Source organism: Fusarium fujikuroi, chromosome FFUJ_chr05 (assembly GCF_900079805.1).
Source record: "Fusarium fujikuroi IMI 58289 draft genome, chromosome FFUJ_chr05".
NCBI classification, from domain to species: domain Eukaryota; kingdom Fungi; phylum Ascomycota; class Sordariomycetes; order Hypocreales; family Nectriaceae; genus Fusarium; species Fusarium fujikuroi.
The window spans coordinates 1,157,040-1,180,130 of record NC_036626.1 but is presented as its reverse complement, the minus strand read 5'-3'; the positions used below and the strand labels follow the sequence as shown (position 1 = coordinate 1,180,130).

The 23,091-nt window shown below is 48.8% G+C and overlaps 11 protein-coding genes; 5 read left to right on the top strand and 6 right to left on the bottom strand.

The window, feature by feature from the left end:
* Positions 1-345: 345 nt before the first annotated feature.
* Positions 346-2,186, bottom strand: FFUJ_07134 (related to general amidase; the record flags this gene model as incomplete). XM_023577353.1 has 5 exons in its annotated part: positions 346-458; positions 509-649; positions 701-1,357; positions 1,407-1,818; positions 1,869-2,186. The coding sequence occupies 5 exons, from the start codon at positions 2,184-2,186 to the stop codon at positions 346-348; spliced, it is 1,641 nt and encodes a 546-aa protein (XP_023430437.1).
* A 1,134-nt stretch (positions 2,187-3,320) lies between these two features.
* On the top strand, positions 3,321-4,926 carry FFUJ_07133 (related to transmembrane transporter Liz1p; the record flags this gene model as incomplete). XM_023577352.1 has 4 exons in its annotated part: positions 3,321-3,440; positions 3,499-3,602; positions 3,663-4,710; positions 4,768-4,926. 4 exons carry the CDS (start codon positions 3,321-3,323, stop codon positions 4,924-4,926), a joined length of 1,431 nt encoding a protein of 476 aa, XP_023430436.1.
* A 514-nt stretch (positions 4,927-5,440) lies between these two features.
* On the bottom strand, positions 5,441-6,243 carry FFUJ_07132 (uncharacterized protein; the record flags this gene model as incomplete). XM_023577350.1 has 2 exons in its annotated part: positions 5,441-6,057; positions 6,114-6,243. The coding sequence occupies 2 exons, from the start codon at positions 6,241-6,243 to the stop codon at positions 5,441-5,443; spliced, it is 747 nt and encodes a 248-aa protein (XP_023430435.1).
* A 2,579-nt stretch (positions 6,244-8,822) lies between these two features.
* On the top strand, positions 8,823-9,462 carry FFUJ_07131 (probable dynactin Arp1 p25 subunit RO12; the record flags this gene model as incomplete). XM_023577349.1 has 2 exons in its annotated part: positions 8,823-8,861; positions 8,911-9,462. The coding sequence occupies 2 exons, from the start codon at positions 8,823-8,825 to the stop codon at positions 9,460-9,462; spliced, it is 591 nt and encodes a 196-aa protein (XP_023430434.1).
* A 689-nt stretch (positions 9,463-10,151) lies between these two features.
* FFUJ_07130 (uncharacterized protein) lies at positions 10,152-11,249 on the top strand (the record flags this gene model as incomplete). XM_023577348.1 has 2 exons in its annotated part: positions 10,152-10,592; positions 10,638-11,249. 2 exons carry the CDS (start codon positions 10,152-10,154, stop codon positions 11,247-11,249), a joined length of 1,053 nt encoding a protein of 350 aa, XP_023430433.1.
* Positions 11,250-12,855: 1,606 nt separating this feature from the next.
* FFUJ_07129 (probable protein involved in intramitochondrial protein sorting) lies at positions 12,856-13,410 on the bottom strand (the record flags this gene model as incomplete). Its single annotated transcript, XM_023577347.1, has 1 exon — positions 12,856-13,410. The coding sequence occupies one exon, from the start codon at positions 13,408-13,410 to the stop codon at positions 12,856-12,858; it is 555 nt and encodes a 184-aa protein (XP_023430432.1).
* Positions 13,411-14,581: 1,171 nt separating this feature from the next.
* Positions 14,582-16,094, bottom strand: FFUJ_07128 (probable methionyl aminopeptidase; the record flags this gene model as incomplete). XM_023577346.1 has 4 exons in its annotated part: positions 14,582-14,638; positions 14,689-14,775; positions 14,825-15,963; positions 16,052-16,094. The coding sequence occupies 4 exons, from the start codon at positions 16,092-16,094 to the stop codon at positions 14,582-14,584; spliced, it is 1,326 nt and encodes a 441-aa protein (XP_023430431.1).
* Positions 16,095-17,270: 1,176 nt separating this feature from the next.
* On the top strand, positions 17,271-18,447 carry FFUJ_07127 (uncharacterized protein; the record flags this gene model as incomplete). XM_023577345.1 has 2 exons in its annotated part: positions 17,271-17,708; positions 17,767-18,447. 2 exons carry the CDS (start codon positions 17,271-17,273, stop codon positions 18,445-18,447), a joined length of 1,119 nt encoding a protein of 372 aa, XP_023430430.1.
* Positions 18,448-18,663: 216 nt separating this feature from the next.
* On the bottom strand, positions 18,664-19,540 carry FFUJ_07126 (probable panthothenate kinase/uridine kinase-related protein; the record flags this gene model as incomplete). XM_023577344.1 has 3 exons in its annotated part: positions 18,664-19,268; positions 19,317-19,346; positions 19,465-19,540. The coding sequence occupies 3 exons, from the start codon at positions 19,538-19,540 to the stop codon at positions 18,664-18,666; spliced, it is 711 nt and encodes a 236-aa protein (XP_023430429.1).
* Positions 19,541-20,169: 629 nt separating this feature from the next.
* Positions 20,170-20,600, top strand: FFUJ_07125 (uncharacterized protein; the record flags this gene model as incomplete). XM_023577343.1 has 2 exons in its annotated part: positions 20,170-20,328; positions 20,379-20,600. 2 exons carry the CDS (start codon positions 20,170-20,172, stop codon positions 20,598-20,600), a joined length of 381 nt encoding a protein of 126 aa, XP_023430428.1.
* A 273-nt stretch (positions 20,601-20,873) lies between these two features.
* On the bottom strand, positions 20,874-22,652 carry FFUJ_07124 (uncharacterized protein; the record flags this gene model as incomplete). XM_023577342.1 has 4 exons in its annotated part: positions 20,874-22,027; positions 22,085-22,173; positions 22,222-22,478; positions 22,608-22,652. 4 exons carry the CDS (start codon positions 22,650-22,652, stop codon positions 20,874-20,876), a joined length of 1,545 nt encoding a protein of 514 aa, XP_023430427.1.
* Positions 22,653-23,091: the final 439 nt, after the last annotated feature.

Here is a 23,091-nt window from a genome sequence, read left to right as displayed (position 1 = left end):
AGACGTCGCTTCAAGTTCAAAATGAGAGAGGTACTTTAGGACAGGGAAACAAGGATAAGGCTTGGTGATATCAAGAATTTAATGCCTGATACTGGGAGGATGGGATAGGGAGGAATCCGCCTCAAGAAGCTGATGAGGTATGCTTGTACATGGGTTGAGGGTTGAACAGCGATTCCTCCGCCTTCAATTTCCATGTCTGTTTTTCCCAACGAGAAACAAGATGAATACGATATTTCTTTATCTGTTATATGCTATGTGCCGGTCCCAGTAGTGATGTTACTCTATATGATGAGCACAAGGTCTTCCAATGTCTAGATGCTTATGTCTACTCTACAATATTTCCCTTCAGCCAACAGTCTCATGTACGAGCTTGGCCATAGCGATGACCTTTTCTTCTTCTAACCTACGTGCAACGATTTGGAGACTGACTGGTAGTCCATGGACTAGCTCTGCGTCGTCTGTATAGTGTTAGTTATATTCGGCCTTATGGCTGGAGCGGGCTACTCACATTCTTCATTGACAGACTTGCACAACGGACTCAACGGCTCATACGAAGCGTCAAGCTTGTCAACGTCCTTATCGACGTTGATACCGGTAGCAAAAGAGACAGCTGAGTAGTCAACGACGTTGAAAACACCAGTATAAGCAACTATCAATCATTAGTATGTCAACTCGTCTCATCAATGACCTAAATACTTACCATGTCTTAGGCTTCCATGCTTTCCGGTACTGTAAGGGGTTGTTGCACTGACGATAGCATCAATGCCCGCCTTGTTCCAGCGGTCGAGATAGTGGTTCTGGAAAGCTGTTCGCTCGAGCTGAAGCTTCCACATCTCGGAGGTACTCAAATCTCTCGCGACTCGATAGGCTTCCATCTCAGGTCTCCAAGGCTCATCTGTACGCTCAAGTTCCTTTCGGATAGTTTGTCCACCATCGGCAGTGAACATGCGCTGAAGAAGTTCACTGCCTTCCTTCTGGTCAACAGGATCCCATTCGATGATGGTATGTCCCGCCGCTTCGAGCTTCTTCTTGGCGATCTGGAGAGCTCGAGTTACTGGCGGTGTTGGCCGGACCATGCCATCGTGCCACATGAATGCGATCTTTAGCTTTTCAGGGAGTTGGGCTGGGCGCCAGGGGATGGGGAGACACTTGGGGTCGACGAGCCATGGCTGAGAGTCAATGACGGCTTTGCTGTAGAGCTCAACGTCTTGAAGAGTTCGTGCTAAGGGGCCGTTGACGGAGAGAACGGCCTCTTGGCCGGGCATGCCGGAGCGACAGTTGCGCACTGGGAATCGGCCTGCGGAAGGACGGATGGTGAAGATACCGGTGCAAGCAGCAGGAATACGCAATGATCCGCCTATGGCAGTGTAAGTTTATCGTTGCCAACTCGAGAGCGTGGAACTTACCGATATCAGATCCAACACCAAGAGGACTTCCCTTGAATGCAATAAGGGCTGATTCTCCACCTGAACTTCCACCGCTGGTAGTATTCCTATTCTTAGGATTCACAGTTCGTCCAAAAGTGTTGTTGACGGACTCTGCAATCATCATAGCCGTAGGTACATTTGTCTTGACGTAGAAGACAGCACCGGCATTCTGAAGAACTGTTGCAAGTGCAGAGTCAGACTTGGCTGGGTCTCCAACATGAGCCGTGAATCCAACTGTAGAGTCAAGACCCTCAAGGTTGAAGTTGTCTTTAAGAGAAATGGGAAGACCGTGGAGAGGGCCAACAGGGGTTCCAGTTTTGGCGAGATGCTCGTCTAGTTGACGGGCTGTTTGGAGAGCGCGCTCAAAGCAAGTCTCTGCAAGACAGTTTGTCTGTACATCGTGTTAGTACGACGCATTTCTTCGTTGTGTGACTGGCTTACAAGTTGATGAGCGGCAGATGCTCTTTTACAGAATGCCTTGGTGACATCCTCAGACTTGTACTCCCCTGAAGCAAGTTTCTCAAGGAGTGCAGCAGCAGTCAAAGATGTGATAGCGAGCTCTTCCTTAGTGAACCACCCTGAAGACTCTGGCCAAGTTGTGACATCGGCCTGATCATCAGGGGGAAGAATATCTTTAGGAATGCGCCATTGTTCAGGGATAGAAGAATTCAGAGCCTTGATCTTCTGGTCGCTGATATCCTTCCACGCAGGAGTGGTATCAAGGGTGGCTGTTTGTGTAGTAGTTGTTGTGAGAGTCATCATGGGCGAGACTATTGGTGTGCAGTATCTTGGGTTAGCCAAGGGAAGATAGAGAACAGAGGCAGCTTAAATCTAGTCTGAGATATCTCAGTCGAGGGTGTCAGTTGAGGGCTGTAGCAGTGTAATAGATATCTTTCCTATTTGGGTTATTGCCGGCCCGGAGTTAACTGTGGTACACTAACGTTAGTTAGTGATTTAGGTTCCCTTCCTGATGGGGAGAGGTATCAACGGGGTGAAGTGTGGTTGTATGAGGGGAAATGCAGCTTATCACGAGGTGTTGACACTAATGAGATATGCACGAATGAATATCTGGGGTAATTCCAGATACTCGGTAATAGAACAAGGATCCGAGTTTGTTGCTGATAGCTATATCTTTGAAATGTTTTGACTTTTTTGGGTGAGTATATCCGGCGAATGCTCAAGATTCGCCTAACTATAGTAGACATGGTGAACTACTCCAACTCCAGCTCCAATTATTATATATACGGACTTGCACTCTATAACACTGACAATTTGTGTATCTAAGAACAGAAAAATACAATTCTTGGCATCTATCATTCCTGTCACTCATCCAATCAAGCTATCTTTAAGATCAGCTGTCTACATATCAAACCCCTAGTCTCCATCGAGATACTGTAGATACCTCAGTAGCATCCGCCAAACTTCCCCGGCATCTCTTATCTCACTAACAAGGAACTAATCTACCAGGTTCGTGTAGATATGTTTCCGAAAGAGGAAATGAATCAAGCAATCAATTGCGGAGAGAAATCGTATCTTCATGGATGATCAACGCCCTGCACGTTCTAGCCTATCGCTTCCCCGCAAATTCCCAATTTTTTTGGTTGCTTATCGTTTCGTTTCGGCAGATTAAGACTACTTTAGACTTGGCCGAAATCGTTTGACTTGCTCGCTCAACACACGCGACTTGACTGATACTGCAGCGGAATAGGAGCGTTGCCAAGGTCGGTATAATTGAATCTTGGAGACTAATACTGCCAATGACTGACTATCTTTGTCTGCAGCTTCACTCGGCATGTATAAGTAGACCAGGTCTCGACCCCTTGGTTGTCACTCTTGATCATCATCATCATCGGACTCTCGCCACTTCAGACTCTTTCTTACAAAGTCGCAAATATGTCGTCGAAACTGAAGGAGTATCTTCATGTTGACTACAAGCCCGGAGAGAGACGCCTTGTTCAGAAGATTGACTTTTTCATTTTGACCTTTTGTTGTTTGAGTTACTTTGTCAACTACGTAAGTTGTCATACCCTACTTGTTTGAGTCATTCATTCAACTGACTTCCTCTGTATAGCTTGACCGAAACAACATCAACAATGCCTACGTGTCTGGAATGAAGGAGGACCTTGGGTTCGAGGGCGACCAGCTGAATCAGATCTTTACTTGCTTCACTGTTGGGTAAGCTCACATCCATCTCATATTCCCTTCACGCCATAAACACACTCTAACAAGTCGCAGCTATGTCATCGGCCAAGTTCCCTCAAACCTCTCCCTTCAATACATCAAGCCTCGCATCTGGTTCCCTCTGATGATGGTTCTCTGGGGCTGCCTCACCATGGCCACCGCCTCCGTCCAAAGCCCCAAGTCCATCATGGCAATTCGCTTCTTCCAGGGCATCTGTGAAGCGTCAACCTTTGTCGGCACACACTACATCCTCGGATCTTGGTATACAGAGAGAGAACTGGGTAAGCGAAGTGGTATCTTTACGGCTTCTGGCCTGGCGGGAACTATGATTGGAGGATTCATCCAGACGGGTATTCACTCAAGCATGGATGGCCGAAATGGCTTGACCGGTTGGCGATGGCTTTTCATTATTGATGGTCTCATTACCATCCCCGTTGCTCTCTACGGCTTCTTCCTGTTCCCCGATACGCCACACACAACCACCGCCTTTTACCTCTCCGAAGAGGAGCGAGCCCTCGCCAGATCCCGTGTTCCTCCCGCTGAAGAACGACCTAAACTCACCTTTGGATATGGAAAGATGGTTCTTACATCATGGTTTTGGTGGGGATTCGTCATTCTTTGGATCATCGCCGGTGAGACCGAGTCCTTCAGCACCAACGCCCTCTTCGCTCTCTTCCTCCAAAACCATCCGACCGAAACATACACTGTCGCCCAGAAGAACAACTATCCTAGCGGCGTGCCAGCCGTTGGTATTGTATCTACGCTGTTTTGGGCAACATTGACCGACTTTCTGTCGGGAAAGCGTTATCTTGTTGGATACTTCATTGGCCTCACTGGTATCGCTACAGCTATCATGGTCTTGGTTGCTTCCAAAGATCCTACAAACCCACATTCTACCACGGTTGTATTCGCAGCCTACTACTGGGCCGGTTCTGTCTATGCGTGCCAGGCTACCTTCTTCGCTTGGTGCAACGATGTCATGCGTCACGAATCAGCCATGTTCCGCGGTATCGTGTTGGCTGGTATGAACACGGGCAGCAATACCATCAATGCTTGGTGGAGTATCGTCTTCTATGGTGCCTCGATGGCTCCTTGGTTCATTGTAAGTTTCTGTCGTTCAATGTTGACTACCCTTGAGAGAGTACTGATATTTCATTAGCGAGGCATGTGGGCAATGATTGCTGTCAGCATCGCCATGATCATCTGGTGTACGGCGTTGACTTACAAGTGTCACAAGTATATGACTAATGTGGTTATTGCTTGCGAGAGAGAAAGCCTGGAACATGAGAAGCAGGTTGTCGGCAAGGAGGATGCTTGAGTGGCGTGTTTTGTACCATCTTGCCTTCTTGATGATGGATTGTCTAGCGTTCTTTGCGATGGGAGTTGGTTGATATGCTTGAGGCGCCTTTGTGCATCTCCGTTGCTCACATTGGTTTGCCATGTCATTCACGGTTATGTGAGAGTTCAAGATGTGCCTAAAGGACTTGATGCAATGTATTTCCATTTGACAATGGCTAACTACCAACCTATCTTCGTTCCACCCTATCTTGAGTATCCAATACGCCCTCCAATTCCTTCGTATCAAAAGCAAAACGCCGAATGTTGTTCCCTAAATGTCCTCTGGGGCAATGATGCATTCACACCCGTAATAAACCGTGGTATCTGTTCCCAAAACCCGAGATTTTGTACCAGTAAACGATCGTCGTGAAACGTATGAGTATCCTATGTAAAGCGATTGTGACCTTTTATAAACTCCGATGAACCGCCGTTCTATCTGACTAAGAAAATATGTGATTAAGAAGTGAAAGATGAAAAGTCGTGACTGGCTTGGTTTAACCATAGAACCAGTAGAGGGTGGTGTAAGAGGTGCTGTCGGTGCCCTTGGCGTTGCAGCCGTGAGAAACACCTCCAGCAGTCATGACGCGGTAGACGTAGGAGACACCTACGCTACCACCAGCATCGCCGAGGTAGAGCCAGTCGACAGCGCCAGTTCCGTCAGGGCCAGCAGAGGCAGTAGAGGGAGCCTTGATACCGTCGAGCTTCTTGCAGACGAGAAGCTGGTTAGCCTTGTCGAGGTCAAAGGTGGGAACTCCAGCAGCATTGAAGAAGTGATGTCCGAGGTAGGGGAGCTTCTTCTGGAGGCCCTGGACCTTGAGATCCTGCTTCTTGGGGAAAGGGTTGGTGGTAGAAGCTCCGACGCCGTTGGTGTTGAGGTTGAGAGGGACCTTTCCGGTGCTGAGAACGTCACCAGTGAAAGAGGCCCATTTGTCGGGAGTGAGAGATGAAGGGCCTTGGCCTGGGTAGAGATGAGTGATGTCGTAGAGAACAGCCAGGGCACCGATGGCAGCGGGAGTGGCAGCGGCATCAGCGCAGGTATAGTTCTGAATACCGAAGCCAAAAGCAATGTGCTTGAGAGCTACACCTTGAGGGGGAGCAGGGAGTTCAGAAGCTTTAAGTAATGTTAGTGAAGCTGAGGATGTATAAGTCGGTTGAGTTAAGACTTACCACCACCATTGACTGGGAGGACAGGAGCAGGCTTTCCAGGCTTGCAGCTAGAACCAGGTCCAAAGGTAGCAAGAGGAGAAGCCAGAGCCAAAGTGGCAGAGGCAAGGACGAGAAGGGAGTTGGCGAGCATGGTTAATGATGATGTATGTAGGAGACCGAAAGCAACTTTCTGAGACACCGGACTATGACAATGCGTTTAAGGAGGTAAAAGATGGTGTCGATCGTGAGTGAGTAATGGGAATTAAAGCACCAACAACGACTAAAGAAGCAGTGATAGCAGAACAGAAAGGGTGATAGAGGAAGAGCAGAGCGCAGTCTTGTATACAATCGGCGGCAACAACGAGTACAAGGGCGGCAATGCTAATAATAAACGCAACGAGCAAGGGGTCTAAATGGACGGGGCGTTTCCACCTGGGCGCTTATATTGAGAGTTGGTGTGGTGAGTGCAGAAGAAAGAAGCGGGGATAAGAAATGCAGTGGTTACCAGAACCAGACAAGACTTATTAGTAGCGAACAAGAATAGAAGGGGACTAGATAGAAAAGAGTGGTTGGAGCTGTTGATTGTGGTTCAAGAGACGAGGTTGTGATAGACTTTATATACAATACAAAACAAGTCAAACTCTACTGCGCCCTATCTAGGCAGATTTTGAGATAGACACGAAACCCAACAAACGGAACAGAACGAGATAGTTTCCCCTTCGTTTCTGTTTCTTTGCCTCGCCAGAAACTCAGACGAAAACGATGCAGGCAAACATCCATGGACTAGGCCTCGAAACGCGGGCGGAGGCGAGAGAGAGCGAGAGAGAGACCCTGGCAATCCTTGTAAGTGGAGGAGGGTGTAGGGGTCAAGTCTAGTGCAATGCAACGCTGTTCGCTTGGGCTAGAGGGGAAATAATCTAAATGGAAGGGCGGCCGCGTTGAGAGGCGACCCTAGCGCGGGCGGAAGCGTCGTTTTCTGGAGGTGTAAGCAGGGATCATAGTTGTATTCGGCTTGGTGTTGCCGTCAGCAAGAGTCTCAGTTGAGAGTCAGAGATGTCAGAGGAGGAATGAATAGGAAATGGCTAAAGTGGTTAATTAGCAGAGTGTTTGATGTTTACGGTTTGGTCTGGTTTGGTCTGGTTCGTTTTGTCTTCATCCTCTATTACTACCCCAACGACGAGAGGATCAGCCAGTCGCCGTCGATGAAACGCAGAATCGCCCACCGTCGTCTGAACTTGTAACCTCTCAGGTATCAACTCTTGTAATCCTTGGCTCAGATCGGAGATAGCATCTTCCGCCCTGCGCCCCGCGGGCCAAGACGGCAAGCCATCGTCTACGTGGTATGTGTATACTACTACTAAGACAAGGACACGATGTTATAAGCGGGAAAGCCCAAGGATGCAAGAATCGTAAGAGAAACAAACATAGCTATCCAATATTATAAGCAAGGTCCGGGTTCAGGTCCCCGGGGCTCAACCACCTGCATCTAGAATGTGGTATTAGAGCATGTAACTACGAGTAATGTAGGAGACACGGAAGAATCTAATGGTTTCCAAGAGTCTCACCTGAAGATGAGAAACGTAGACAAAAAGTAAAAAAATGAGAGAGACAGAGAGTAAAAAGCCATCTAATTTATCTCAAACATCGGGCCCTGGCAGTTTCAGCTATGTTATAGTGTACGCTACTGCACGAAACGACCGAGTCACTTTACATCTCATTTCCACTTCATTCGTTATTAAATAATTGAAATTAAAAAACAATATTTTCGAAAATGCAATAATTAATCAAGAATACGGATACAGAAAGCAGAGACGAGAATAGAGAAGGAATTGGGGAAATTAACCGCTCACAACCGCTCCGAGTGCTATAAGTGGTTCATTCGGCCGCACCCTTCTCTTGGCTTGCGGCACGGGAAGAACTGCACTTTTTTTTAGCGGGAGGTTGGAGTCCGTTTTTTCTTTTATCGTTTACAAACTAAACCGTTTGCGCTTAGCTTGAAGGATTCTTCAATTCCTTAGCTTACGGTTAGCTTATGGTCAGAGTATCATTGGCTATCCAATTCGAAGAGTTGGGTTCAGTTGAGAGGTTGGTGTAGGACAAGACTTAATCGGACCAACTGTGGGAATTACCTATAGCAATCTTGTGACACACTCTGGATGTTTGTTGTATGCAGGTAGTAGAATATGGAGATGATGCTTGACTTAGTAGGTGTTGGTTGGTAATCTACTGATTGCGGTTGGCAAATGCTTCGCTTGTTGGGTCTACCAGCTGTTGGTCATGACGGCGCTTGAAAGACCCCAAGATATTCAATTTTGGCTCTAACGTCTTTCAAGGCTCAGCAAGGCTTTCTTTGTTCTGAAATAGCATCATGTTGGTAAGATTGTTGCCAGCTCACCACCAACCATAGTTAGTTACTGGGCTAGTTTACTCGTTTGTTTATCTCTTTACTCCTCCTTTCAACAGCAAAATCACATTCCGTTACACAGCATATCATATGATTCTATCAACCTGTTACGCGTTGCCTTGCGTGCGTTGTCGTGCCTTGGCTTTACTGCATCTAATTGAGGCCCCCGTGCTGGAAATGCGGCCCCACTTGTCCATGGCATCGGCCTAGCGAGCGACCGGTCACCAAAACAACTCCAAACACCGCCCGATCTCTCCTCCATCTCCGTCTCCGCCTGCGCCCGCGCCTCCGCTCCGGCCATCCACCGGCTTCAAGCACCGCCCACCATGTCTCGCCGAGCCCCCAAGGGCGAGTACATCGAGACCGTAAGCTCTCTATACTATCGGGGATCAATCGATGCTAAAATTGTTATAGGACACAGGTAACAAGGTCGCTCGTAAAGCTGTCCTCGTCGGTACTCAAAACATCATGCTCGGCGGCAAGACCGTCATCCAGCCTGAAGTCATGATCCGCGGTGATCTCGCTCGAACAGCCACATCGTCATCCTCTGGCACCTCGCCAGCGAACAACACAGCCGTCGCCATCGGCCGATACTGCTTCCTAGCTCGAGGTGTCCTGCTGCGTCCACCGGGCCGCATATACAAGGGCTCTTTTACATACATGCCCCTACGCATAGGAGACCACGTCTTTGTTGGCCAAGGGACAGTAGTGCAAGCTGCAGCTGTGGGAAACCACGTACAGATCGGAAAGGGGTGTACAATTGGCGAATTTGCTATTTTAAAGGACTACGTCAAGGTGTTGGATGGAACGGTTGTGCCGCCGAGTATGGTCATTCCGAGCTTTTCTATCGTTGCGGGACAGCCGGCCAAGGTTATTGGGGAAATCCCTGAGGGAGGTTATGATGAGTTTGAATTGAGGGATATGTACAAGACGGTGGGAAATAATCCCCACCCTCCAGCGTCATGAGAGTATCGCGACAGGTCATGGGATCGGGTCGGTGCGCAAATGAGCAGAGAGGAGAGGAGGCAATGAGGTTGATACAAACCAGGACCTGAAGAAAGGGTCACCTCTGAAGACGAGATAATCTACAGCTCGCACCTGCGACTCTACATACTCGATGAGTCAACTGGAACCTATGGATCCAGGCAGGATTCATTTGTGAGGTTCAGTTGGAACAAAAAAACCTGTCCATTCTGGCCAAAACCAGGCTCCAAGAATCTGCCTGGACCTCTAGAGCATATAAACAAACAGGGCGATGTTCACGGGAGGATCAAGTTAGTTATTTAGATAAATGTCAATGATACCCTTTTATGCGTATTTCTTCCATTGTTGGCATTTCTCATCTCCTATTGTTTCCACGCCCGGGCCTCACTCTCGTCAAACGTCATCTGACCAACAATCAACAATAGAAAGCTCTATACCGCAACCACTACGATACAGTCTCAAGTTGATAATACCCCCATCGTCCATCTGCAGTGCCTGGCCTTCACTCTTCTGCCCTGTTTTCTTATCCTCTCGCACATATACTCGCGCCGTTCTCCCTCCACCTCCCATCATCAATTCCATCCAGACACATATCTCAGCCAGATCCCATCACTCGCTAACAACAAGATTTTACTCAGATCCACGACATCAACAGTTAGCAAGCATTAGCCATGTCTCCCCCAGAACTCCCCTCCAAGCTTGTCACCATCCACTGGTCCGAGGCTCTCAATGTCGAGGCCAACCCGCGCAGATCCGACTCATCTCCAGGCCCATTCTCTCTAACCGTCCCTCACGCTATCATCCGAAACACCCATCTCTACAACCAGCTCCGATATGCTGAAGAGCTCGACAACCGATCCCTCAGGGACGTCATCAGTCCGCTCTGTGAAGAGATCGCGCACTATCAGAAGCAAGACAACAATGAGATGTACGGCCTCTCCAAGACCATCGTCATCAAATATGGCGAGACTTCTCTCCGCGTCATCCGTCGCATGTGGGACCTCAACCTGGTCTACAACTCTCGCCCTGAGATCCCTGGCGACATTCCTCTTGTCTTCGCTCAGGGCACTTGGTCTGGTACTCTCCGCGACACGGTTCTGTACCGTATGCACGTCCGCCTTCTTCGCAATCAGCTCAACAATGCTCTCGCCGCTTAGTATGCCGAGGACTTCAAGATTGCGAACCACAACCAGTTCAAGAACGGCGCTTACGTCACCAACGTCCTTACTCAGGATCACCGCGACCAAGTCGAGCGCGCCGCCAAAGAACGTGAGGTCCTGTCCGCCGTGTGGCAGGAAGTGACTGAGAGCTCTAAGCTCAAATTCTCTAGCTCTACATGCCTAGGCATGACAAAGGAGTCTGCACTAGAGCTCTGCCTCGAGACTGTTGAAACCTTCCACGAGACTCTTGATAGGGTCTCAGATGACAAGGAGTATGAGATTTATAACGGGGATACAGAAGAGGTTCATCACCATCAGGCCCGCCAGCTGTTGCATATTGCAGCCCGAGCTGCTGTCAACTGGGAACCTCGACAGGCTGGATCTTCTGACAATATTCTTGCTGTGTACTGTGAAGACATGCTCCGACGCCGTAGGAACGAGATCCGCAAGCAGAACGCAGAACTGCGACAGCAGCTTGAGGCCATTCTTGGAGATACTCGTGGAGGACAGGTGGGGATGGGCAGCGATGCTGAGAGCGAATATGACAGTGACGATGAGTCTGAGGATTCTGAAGATTCTGATCTTCCTATGTTTGGCCACTACAACTAAGGATCACTCTTTCATGACTCCTTACAATTGGTGTCTCGTTTGCATTACACATCACCGAAGAGTGATCCATTTCTTGACAAAGGATTAATATTGAAGTTCAACAAGGTACTTCCGCAAGGATTTGATAGCAGATGGCAAAGAACAGAGTATAGGTCTGGGATTGGGGCAGATCAGTGCAAATTGTACAGTTGCTACATCATGTAGATGGCAACACTGGCTAGCGAACCTCTCATGGGTTTCACGGTATATTCCCAATAAAAGGCTTAGGTATATGTGTCAGGACCAACGAATAGTATAAAAAGAGTCTTCTCTCGGCAAGGTGTGATTGACGAAATATGCTGTTTTTAAGATACAGAGACTTGGGTATGTTTAGCATGATCCTAGGTGATTTTATTGACACTGACTTGGTCCGAAATCTTACTCCTCCCCACAGGCTGGCGGCCTACCTTGTGTAAAGCTCACCATCCTCACTAGGTGTGGTCCTTTAGCGCCTCTGATATCATGACAAAGACGGCCAATGGAGCGGGACATGGTCTTTCAAGGAATATTTTTAAATCGTTAAAAATTGACACAACTCAGAGTTCTTTAATAGTAACAAGGGAGTTCTATTGGTATGTGACGCACACATGCTGCCACTATGTATTGTTGAGATCCGAGAACTAAGGAATTTGGTGATCATTAACATGAATATCGTGATATCCCCTTGACCTCTACCAAAAAGTCCCAAACCTCAGGATTTGTATGACCTGAACTTCATGACACTCAGGAACTTCTCATGATTTGCTTGCTCAGTACTCGGACCAACATCGAATTCCGTCTTTACTCTGTAAGCCACATCCAATTCAGAAGACTATAGAGTTTTATCCAAGCCCAATCTAATCATAGAACAAAGCATCGACTTCCGACAATCCCATCTTTAAACTTGCCTAGTCACCCACCCCCTCAAAGTCTTACACCGGGCTGCTGCGGGGAAAGAAGGGTCACGAACCACGGATGCTCGGCCGGATGGGAACGGATAGACAAAGGTGTGAGCCATTCGGCACTAGAAATAGCGAATGCCGGGCAAAGGCCGTTGAGAAGCGATCAAGTGTGGGTGAGTGCAAATGTTCAGCCGAAGCTGCTCTGTTAGTACCAAGATTGAGAAACAGTACTGGATTGTCATCACTTTGATTGGAAAAGCAGTTGTATGTAGTAATAGGTTTCATGATTAAGTATTCTAATCAGTGACTCTATCAAGAAGCCCGTTCTAGGCGATGAACCCGAGGCAATTCCTCGGGGTCCATGTGCTCTCGACTGTCTAATAGACCGGGGGTATAGTCCGAACAACTCCAAAACGCAAGGCATTGATGTAATGTAATGAAATGCATCATGCCGAAATAAGCAAAATCCTCTTTTTGTGTATAACTTTTGAACAACCTTCTAAACGCCAGTAAAATGCTGCAAGTATCATCTACTCCTCTTTTTTAAATATCGCGCGCCCGTCTTTTATGCCGTGTCGTCGTTAAATAGTGTAGCGGTGAATAGTGGAGATTGGTGTCGTGTGCGACCCTTGGAGATAAGGTGATGCGGGTCGGAGATAAGGCGTGATTCATACGTGATGGTCAACTCATAGAATCTGGCGCGCCTTCTCCTCAGCGAAAGCCTTGCGGCTCATCATCAGAACGCGCTCGAAGCCCTCACGGCCCTTGACAGCGTTCTCGCGGAAGCGGGACACCATGGTGTCCTCAATGCTGTTCTTGATTCGCTGCCAGCCACCGCAAAGAGCAGTGATGTTGGCGTTCTGGATGAACTGTGTTTGGTGGTCGCCGAGAGGCTTGTAGACTACTTCCTCCTGAACGTTGACGAGGTTGCTCCACGTCAAGTTCTGGCTAACCATTGTCACGGTCTTGTTGATGGGGTCGACGTAGCTAGCCTCATACATGAAGCTCTCGTCGCCAGTACCGCCGATGATGGCCTTGATCCAATCGGGCACAGTTTGCTTGCAGGTGATCAGACGCTCGGTGCGAAGGATACCGGTCGCGGGGTCGACTTCGCGGGAGAGGGTGTCGACGGCAATGACATGCTCAGACTTGTTGTTCCAGGGGCCGTACTTTGTCCAGTTTGCTGTGGACACCTCGTCCCAGGAGTAGTTGTATGTGACCTTGTTGCTGAAGACCTTCATTTTGATGGATGAAGGCTCGTTGATGTCTGTCGGAGGTTGTTGTGGAAGAGAGAAGTTGCTCGCGTGGGAGTCAGAAACTTTTTTTTTCTTCAGGTGTGGAAGCTAAAAGCTTATCAAAGAAAGAGGAGACTCGTTCGTGTGAAGAGTCAAAAAAGCAAAGATGTAAAAGAAAGTAGACGCCTTTCTTATTATATCAGTCGCAGAAAACGAAGATATACAAGATGCTCCAGTGGCGATGGAGAGTAACGGAAGTGAGGGTAAAGATGAGCGCTGGACGGAGACGGATGGTAATGGATGGCGATGCGGCCTTTTTAATTGGGGACACCGCCCTGACTCCTCCTTCCACAGGCCTCTAAGAAAAAATTATTCCATGTGAAGGAGGGTACTCGCTATCGCCGGCCATCGGCTCTGGGCCCGAGCACATCCGCGTTCAGCGACTAAGCCCGATATGACACAGAACTAACTCTACAGGGCAAAGCCTCTCGATCGCGATAAAGCCTCGGGATATTGAGAGTCTGTGATTGGCTCGGTCTGCAGGAGGAGGTCGGAGCTCGATTTCTGGTCTCGTGCATTGCTGGGCGTGCGACTGTGCCACAAAGTGGCGAGTGCGTCAATGATGGGGAAAAACCGGAGAACGATGAAGCTAAGCGTTGGTGATCAAACGTCAAGCATTGGTCAACTTGTCGCTGTGAGGCTCGATACGGGGAAGGGATTAACGCGGGTGAGAAGATCAAATTTCAAGGGTCTTGGTCCGTGGAATGTACAAGAATCGATACAGAAACTCAAGATACATAGCATCGTCATTTTCTGTGGTATGTAAGTACGTGTTCCAAGATTAGATACACAGATCGATCGATCATCTCGCAGCCGTCAGAATGGGCAGTTGATTGCATTGGGGGGTCATAGCTACGCAATTTATACCAACGTAGCAATGCATAACCTGCCAGGTTCTTGCATAGCAATGTTGCTGGATATTCAGGCTATTGGCCGCTGTAATGCTTCATTCTCATGCCATGAACCAATCTACAAGTCTTCATACAGAGCCATATATTCCTAACGTAAATCATATTTTGTGTTTATTTACATAGTCAAACTTGTTCGCGTCGAAAGAGGAGAGTCATATTTCAGAGTCCATCTCACAATTCGCTCCATGACATAGTAGAAGATCCGTCTAGTAGTCATCTCCACGGCTGATGACCTCCTTCACGGTAGGTCGAATCAGGATGGTCTAGGATCTGTTAGTCACTATCACCAGCTACACATCAATGAATCACTTACATGCTCAAACTGAGCAGTGTACGAGCCCTTCTTGTCACACAAGGGCGGGTATGCTTCGACGATACCAGCGTTGACCAGATTGTTGAGCTGTAAACTGTTAGCAATAGTTCTTTTTCTTGTTGGCATCAATACATACTCCAAGCAGATACTTGTCCTGGCCAAGGCGGTCCAGATATCGACGGCAGAACGGCAGAGTGCCAAAGTTCTTGTTGATCACGTTGAGCAGCGACTTGGCAGAGCTCAAGCGGAGATCAACGTGCTGCGAGTCTCCTCGCTTAGCATAGTGCGACGTCTCCATATCGTCGCGGACGTATCCGTTACCAGTGCTTCCAAAGGTCTCAATGGCAAAGACATCGCCTTCCTCCATCTTGGTCTGATCGTTACTCTTGACGATGGGCACGGCCTTGGTTCCGTGGATGCTGTAGGGCAGAATGTTGTGGCCTGTGAGGTTGCGGATACTCTTGACGGGGTAAGTGGTTCCGTCGATCTCAACCTCGAAGCTCTCCATGGTCTCCTGGATGACACCACCAATTTCACCGACGCGGGCATCGATACCCGCCTCGCGAATACCGGCGTTAGTGGCCTCCTGGACGGCCTTGAGAAGGTTGTCGTACTTGTTGTCGAAAGACATAGTAAAGGCAGAGTCGACAATACGGCCGTTGACGTGGACACCGAAATCGACCTTCATGACGTCCTCTTGCTGGAGAACCACCTTGTTACCGGCATTAGGAGTGTAATGCGCAGCGCAATGGTTGAGACTAAGCCCACAAGGGAAACCCATGCCAGCCTTGATGCTGTCACCCTCCTCTAGTCCAGCGTGTCCAGTAAGAGCACGAACGCCATCCTCAATTCCCTCAGCGATCTGAGTCAAGGTCTGTCCGGGCTTGACATTCTTCTGAGTCCACTGTCGAACCTGGCGATGGATCTCAGCTGCCTCGCGATAGTCGGCTAAGAAGTCGCTGTTCAAGTTATCAAGATGGCGCTTCTCCTCATCGGTAGTTCGGTAGTTGTTCTCGTCCTTGTATTCAACCTCCTCTCCATGAGGGTAGGACTTGTTAGGGAACAACTGGCTGACCTGGACTCGAGGAGGGTCGCTCTGGCTGGTGGGGTTCTTCTTCTTCTTCTTGGGCTTTCTCTTCTTCTTCTTTTTGGCGGCTCCCTCGGCGGGAGCAGTGCCGTTGGCTTCGTCTTCGGAATCATCTTCGCCGTGGTCGTCTCCGGCAGCGTCGGTCTTTGATTGTGTGTTTGCGCCAGGCTTCTGGGAGCCATCGGCCACTGCGGGGCAGCAGTGTCAGTCTTCTTTGGTCCAGACGTTTTCACATGATAGTTCACCGCTGAGTAGACCGTATACGTAGGAACTTACCGTTGAGCTCCTTGAGAGCTTCAGTGGGGACTTGAGCTGCCATCTTGGCTAACTGCGCATGAGTGAGAGCTGCAAAAAAAAAAGAGAGAATTTGGTGGGAGGGTTGGATGAGTGGGAAGATGTCACACCCCACCAAGAATTTGACTTCTATTGACAGAAATGCTTGGACAGTTCTTGGTCTCGATAGGGATAAGCATTTCTGTCTGGTCTAGTCCCCGCTGACAGATTTTTGACATGACGAAAGTGGATTGGACAACCATGCCAATGATACGCGAGGCGGTTAATTGTCAGAGAACGACTGAGGCCTTGAATATGGATTGGATCACAATTGCTGCTGTTGATGTTTATAAATAGAGCTCGAGCTGTCGTAATCGGCAATTACTTACAGCCCATGCCTTCACCAAACATCAAACACTTACTAAATCTTGTGACAACCTATTGGATATAAATGATGTTTGATGGATGCTCTATGTCACTCCATGGCTTGGTTTCATAGCACTACTGCCCTGCCCTATGCTGTGACATTTGCCATGCCCGGCTGTCAAGTGTGTTGTGGTGAATTCAGAAGCACTTCTGTTCCTGTGACAAGACGCTGATCTTTTCTCACGCCGCGACCCTGCAGTACCCAATTTATACTAGGTGACCTTTAGGACCACTAACAAGTTATTCTTCAATATAATTACTCAGAATGGACGTATTTTTCATGCCTTCAGCCACTACAAAATGGCGGTTTCACGACATCTCTAGGGTATCCAATCCCCTGGCAGTTCGATGTATGACCTCACAAGCAGCCAAAAAAAATCAAGCTAAAACTTACCCTGCCGCTGAAATTCAGGGCATCGTCAGCCAAACAAGGGTAGCCACCAGGTCATAAGTCAGTTTGCCGCTTCATGGACAGGAAACCCGACCCGACCTAAAACGCCACGTCTCCCCCCTTTTCCCAGAACCAGGAATCTCGTGATAACTTCATACAACCTCCCTCTTCACGAATCTAAGCCACTGCCATTCCGTTTACGCTTACGACGCAACGAAACTCCATCTCCACTGCGGCTGGTCCCTTATAAGCTGGAGACTGTTCTGTTAGCGGCGCCACTTACGGGCCGTTTGTATGCCCCTCTGCGATTGGGTTCTCTCGTTTAATTAAGCTCAACTTCTACTGCAACTTTGGTCTTTCACGACTCGCGATATCTTTTAGTTTCTGAAGATCTCCTGGACCAACATGACAGACAATCATACAGAGGCTAACGCCTCAAACACCACGAAATCTCCCATTGAGCGCAAGCCCGTGGGAGGCATCCCTCCTGAGAGTCCCTCCGTCGAACGAGCCCCGACTCTTCCTCCACGACCAGCGCAAGACTCTGACGAGAAGACCTCTGAAGCTCCAAAATGCGATACTTGCTCTGTACCTAAAAAGGCTGGTTCTACAAGAAGCAAATCTCCTCCGACACCGATCGAGGTCGACAAAACGCAACCCGAAGACTTTGAAGGCGAACTTGCGACAAACAACGACCTACCCTCCGCCGAAACCCTCAAGAAGATCGAAAACTACATCGTTCTCGACAGACATGGGAAATCACACCCCTTTAAGACCCTTTACACTGGTAGCAACGTTGCACGACGCGTGCTCATCATCTTTGTTAGACATTTCTTCTGTGGCGTATGTCGTGACCCCTTCGTCTCGTGGTCGTTTCAAGTTACTGATATTGTCCTTCTAGAACTGCCAAGAGTTTCTGCGCTCTTTATCCGATGCTATTACTCCCGAAGCTCTCTTGCGTCTACCAGTGAGCACATTCATTGCGGTTATTGGGTGTGGTGATCCTGCGCTCATTGATATGTATGTCAATGAGACAGGATGTCGCTTTCCCGTGTATACCGACCCGACGAGATCCCTTTTCGACGCTCTTGGCATGTCAAAGACGCTGCAACTAGGCACCAAGCCAGCCTACATGCGCCGAAGCATGATGCACAGCATTGTAGGCAGCATAGTTCAAGGCGTGAAGCAAATTCCAACCGGAAACGTTCTCAAGATGGGCGACCAGCGTCAAGTCGGCGGCGAGTTCCTCTTCGAACCGCGAGACATTCTCACGCCCGTCTCAACACCACGAGACGAAAAGGCGAAGCCTATTAGCGCATTCGAAGAAGCAGAAGAACGAGGCCCAGACCACGATGGAAACGAGGAGAAGAGAGTCACATGGTGTCATCGCATGAAGACGACGCGCGACCACGCTGAGATTCCTGAGCTCATCGAAGTGCTGGGTCTAGACCAGACCGCTACCGCTGGACGGGATGTGAGCCGTGGTTCAATCACTTCAGCACGCAAGGGCAAAGGGCATAGCATGGCGCAAGAGATTCGCAAGCTGAGCGCGGAACGATCTAGGACATCGAACGAAACATGATGCGTCTGCCAACTGAGTGGGCTATTGGATTTGAGCGAATTTGAGCATTGCTGGTTCTTAATACAGCGTTGGAGTAGGTTTTTGGTTATATTGGCATAACTTGCATTTTGGAAATACTACGATGATATGGCTAGAGAGATTTAGAAGAGATATCCTTTGACATTGGTCGATAGAATGGAATGCACAAAGTATTTATTATTTCTCTTTTCAGGTCTTCTATTCATGGACCCAACTTCCATCTTCTCGACTTTGGATCACCTCGTCTACTTTGAGCCTAAAGTCAATGATCTCTTTACCATTAACTAGATCATTCTCCATGGCCCTTCTATCCCCCTCTTCAAGATCCTTCACAATCCCTGCTCTTACATGCCTCTCCCTAAGCCGCCTCCGCGCAACCTCAAAGTCCACTTCAACGAACCACACCTCATCCAGAAGCTTCGCCGCATCTCGCCAGATATCTTGATTTAGCGCAAGGTAGTTCCCCTCAAGTACAACGACACGATGCTCCGGCTTGACGACGATATCGTCGTCTCGGGGATCCTTCAGCGCATGATCAAAGGATGGCGCAAGAATTGGCTCTGATGGAATTGGTCTCTTGGAGAGTGCTTGGACAAGGGTGAGGAACTTGGGCGCATCGAAGGTAAAGGCTGCGCCGCGGCGGAAGTGGGCTGTATCAGGGTCTGGCATGGCCGAGAGGGCGGCGCGGGTGAGATGGAAGCCGTCCATGGGAACGAATGTTGCTGGAGGAGGAGAGGAGGGATCTGAAGAGGAGGCGCGAGCATTGATTCGATCGGTGATGATTTGTGAGAAGGTTGTTTTGCCTGAATAGTTGTGAGTGTTGAGGCTTGAAGTTGACTGGGTTTACTGACCTGAGCCGGGGATACCAGCAACGCCGATCACTGAGAATGTTAGCCAGATGATCCAATTGTTCCGGTGAGAAGTATGTCGATATAGAGAAGCGTGACGTCTCTGCTCATGAGAGCTCTATTGAGAAGATGAGTGCCGACGGGTACTCACATAATCTCTTGTCCTTTGGCGTTTCCTCAAACTTCTTCCACGCCTTCTCGACAAGCCTTCCAACCTGGGTCTCCATATTTACGAACTATGTTGTAAAATGAGAATGAAATGGGTCGAAGAAGTGATCAAGAGCTTGAATGTCGTTGGAATATGCCCCGCGTCGAGACGTTGCCCCACGTCGTTACATCACAGCTATCCACCCCTGTAAGTCTAAGGATTGATGACTGAAGTACTTCACAATCAAGTGTAACTGATCTCATATTTATTCATCATTACTCGGACCAAACTGGCGCCATGTCTGTGAACTCAGGAGAGGCAATAAAACTTAATGCATTGAATTATAAATGATAAAAGGATTTAGGCAAGTTGGCCTAGATTTAGAGCCCCTTCAATAGCTTGAGCTTAACACTGAGCTTTCCTTGCTCATCGTGGACCAGGTCTATATTCATCTTCTTTACAAGATGAGAGTCATACCAGATGCACAGTATGAAGCCTGGTACTCCATGTTGACCTTCGTATCAACCTGGAACTTAAATTTGAAACTACCTATACAAAGATCCAATCGACAACAGTCAAGTAATCGATGCCCTTTCCATCCAACCATTACCCGTTACATCCAAGTGGGTCCTGTCTATTGTCGACCCAAAAACTCAGTCTTTACTCTCCTCCCTTCATCCTCATTCACAGCCAAGACTAAACCACAAAATGGATGAAGAAGATCCCCTCGCCAGCTTCGCCTTCGCAGATGTATCTTCAGACGAAGCCGATGAAGCAAAGGCGACAAAGTCCCGTCGCACAGGACAGTCAGAAGAAGCTTGGCGAGTAGTCCAGAAGCAGTACAAGGCAAAAGTTGAGAACGGCGATGTAAGTGAACCTTGGCGTTAATAGGGATATCCAGCACTGACTTGCACAAGATTTTTCAGAAAGCCAAGCTCCCACTTGGCCCTGACGCCACCAAGATGGACATTCAAGAGGTTATCCATGCCGTCGAAGAACACTACTTCTTTCACCGTTATAGAGAAGCTGAGCAACTAGCTGGTGAGGCCTTGAAGGATGGTCAAGGACTCGACCGTGACTCCAGACAGTTGCTGGAAGCATATAGAGACAGATGCCATGAGAAACACGAACAATTCTAAACATATTCACACAACCAGCAACCGAAAGGATCCAGACAGTTTGCTTCATTATGCTGGATACGCTGGGACTATCTCAGTTTTTACAAACATGCCTTAGTCGCTGCCATTGCCTGTTGATAGGCCGATCTCCAAAATTACCCTTGAAAGCACTTGTTGAAGAACCTTTATTGCAGCCAAGCCCCAACTACCAGGCCCAAAAGAGAGATCCTCTACACCAAATTAAGTCACCAGCCTTCCCCAAGCTTTCTGTTCTCGTACATGGCGGCATCAGTCTCAGTACTTGATCGGGCCAGTGAAGTTGCCTTGGTATGCCGCCGGTTTCTTGGCGAAACGTGAAGCACCCAAGCCCTTCGGCATACCGAGCACAGGGCGGTTGGTTGAATCCTCCACCTGCTTCGAATTCTCGTCCTGTTTGATGGTTGCGCTACCAAGGCCCTTAGCATTGACATCGATAGGGGTTTCGATTGCATTGGTATCTGCGAGGCCCGAAGCAAACTCATGGATGACCGGCTTGCAAACTATGTTGAGCAAGGAACGAATGATGCCCAGGAGACCCTCTCGCACTTGCTCGCTACGCTCATGCAGGGAACCGTGGCTGAGAGCCTGTTCAAGGATTTCATATTCGATCCCATTCATACTCTCACCCGAGTGGTTCCCCAGGGCAGTGGCCTGCTCCAGAGCCTGGTTTAACAACTGACTCAGCTGTAAGGTTTCATGGTCCAGGCTGGGAATGTTGTTGTTAGCTGGTGTTCCCCAATCGTCGTCCACCATGATAAGGGGCTCTTGATCCGCGGTGGGCACCTGTTGAGATGTACCGTTGAAGACGGGGATCAAAGTGTCGGACGCCGTGCTCACAATGGGGCTGGCAGCCATCAAGAGGTCGCCGTCCTCCTCCTCCTTGCTTTCCTCGACCTGAGACTTGTCCATGTCTTGTTGCTTTTGCTGATCCAGCAGAGCTTTCTGAAGCCCGACTAACTGGATCTTAAAACCTTGCGCGTCGCTAACTGTAGCAAACCGAAGCCTCTCAGAGAAGCGCCTGGTTTTCACTTTGATCGTACAAAAGACGCCGTCAAGGATGGGTTGCTCGATTTCAAGAGCATTGTGGATTCGAAGGCCCTTAGAGTCGTTTCGAATCTCCAGAATGCCATCATTCTCGGCAAGGATTTTGACGGCGACATGTGTGACGATACTAAGTGCCTCTGCCTTCCCTGGAACAAGGTGGCACTGGTTTTTGTACAAGATGTGCTCCGACGCAATAAGATCCTGGTCGTCCTCATCCTGCTTTCCCGTGACTAAAGGCGTACAAGAGGTGCCGTTTACAGAAGCAGCATCAGCAGCGGTAGAGTTGCCACCATTGACAGCAGTAGGCGAAGTCTCTTGACGATTTGGTCGAGAAGCTGTCTCTGTAGGTCCCGGGCCCCATTTCGCTGTGGCCATATTAATATCATGCTGTTCAATAATCTTGGAGACACAGGGCTTCTAACCGAGTGTCGTGGGTTTGAACTGAACACGAGTTCCCCGAGACTGATATGAGGAGGGCGCTCCGCTGGAAGCAGGGACAGCTGGAACATCTCTATCGAAGGAGTTAGAAGATCTCAGTGGTGTAGGCAGAAAGACTTACTCGTGGACTATGATATCGGGAAGTCTCTCTCTTTTCTGACCTTTTGCCCAAGGTCGTGAATCTTCGAGCTCAAGGCCTTCCATACTTTGGGACTCTGCATCATTGATCTTGGCACCCCATTTTTTCTTAAGATCAACCTTTGTAGAAACCGAAAAGTGGCTGGTTCCATTCTTTAGGCCCGGGGAGTAACTTGGGCGATCTGGTCTCACTTGATGGCCCAGTGGAAGTTCTTCCTGACGAAGGCGAGAGAGGTCGGCCTACCAGAATTCGTCAGTTATAGCGATGCCGTATGGTATTGAGAAGATGATAGCACCGTGCGCCAGCAGAGAAAGTAAAGCGAACTCCATGATGTGAAGGGAACGAGGAAAGAAATAAGGAAGTCTTACCATTGTGGCCCTCTTGACAGCTTCTAGGTCAATATCGTTGCCCATTCTGATGAACGCGAGCAGAACGAGTTGGAATATATGATAGAAGGGTGACGAAGAGCGTATATTTATTTCTGCGTAGCGCTTGATGCAACGATAGACTGTGATGGGCGCGCGAAAGAAGTAAGAGGTGTTGAGAGATAGTGTTGTGGAGGAAAAGGTGAAGGGCAAAGACTCTATTGGAGTCAAGAGAGGAGGGATGATTTGTTGAGAAGCTCAAAGGGAAGAGAAGGGAAGGCGAGAGAATGAAAGATGTAGTCTCGCTACTCCCCTCCGCTGTGGTGTGATGCCGGGGCAACCACGAAGAGGGAGAGGCAAGATGCAAATACCCGAAGAACTTTTCGTTTAACGGGCAAGATGCAAGGAAGGTGTAACAGAAGGGAAAGAAGACCAATATTAAACAAATTTTTGGCAGGCAAAGAGCTTTGTTGCTTGGTCTGTAGAA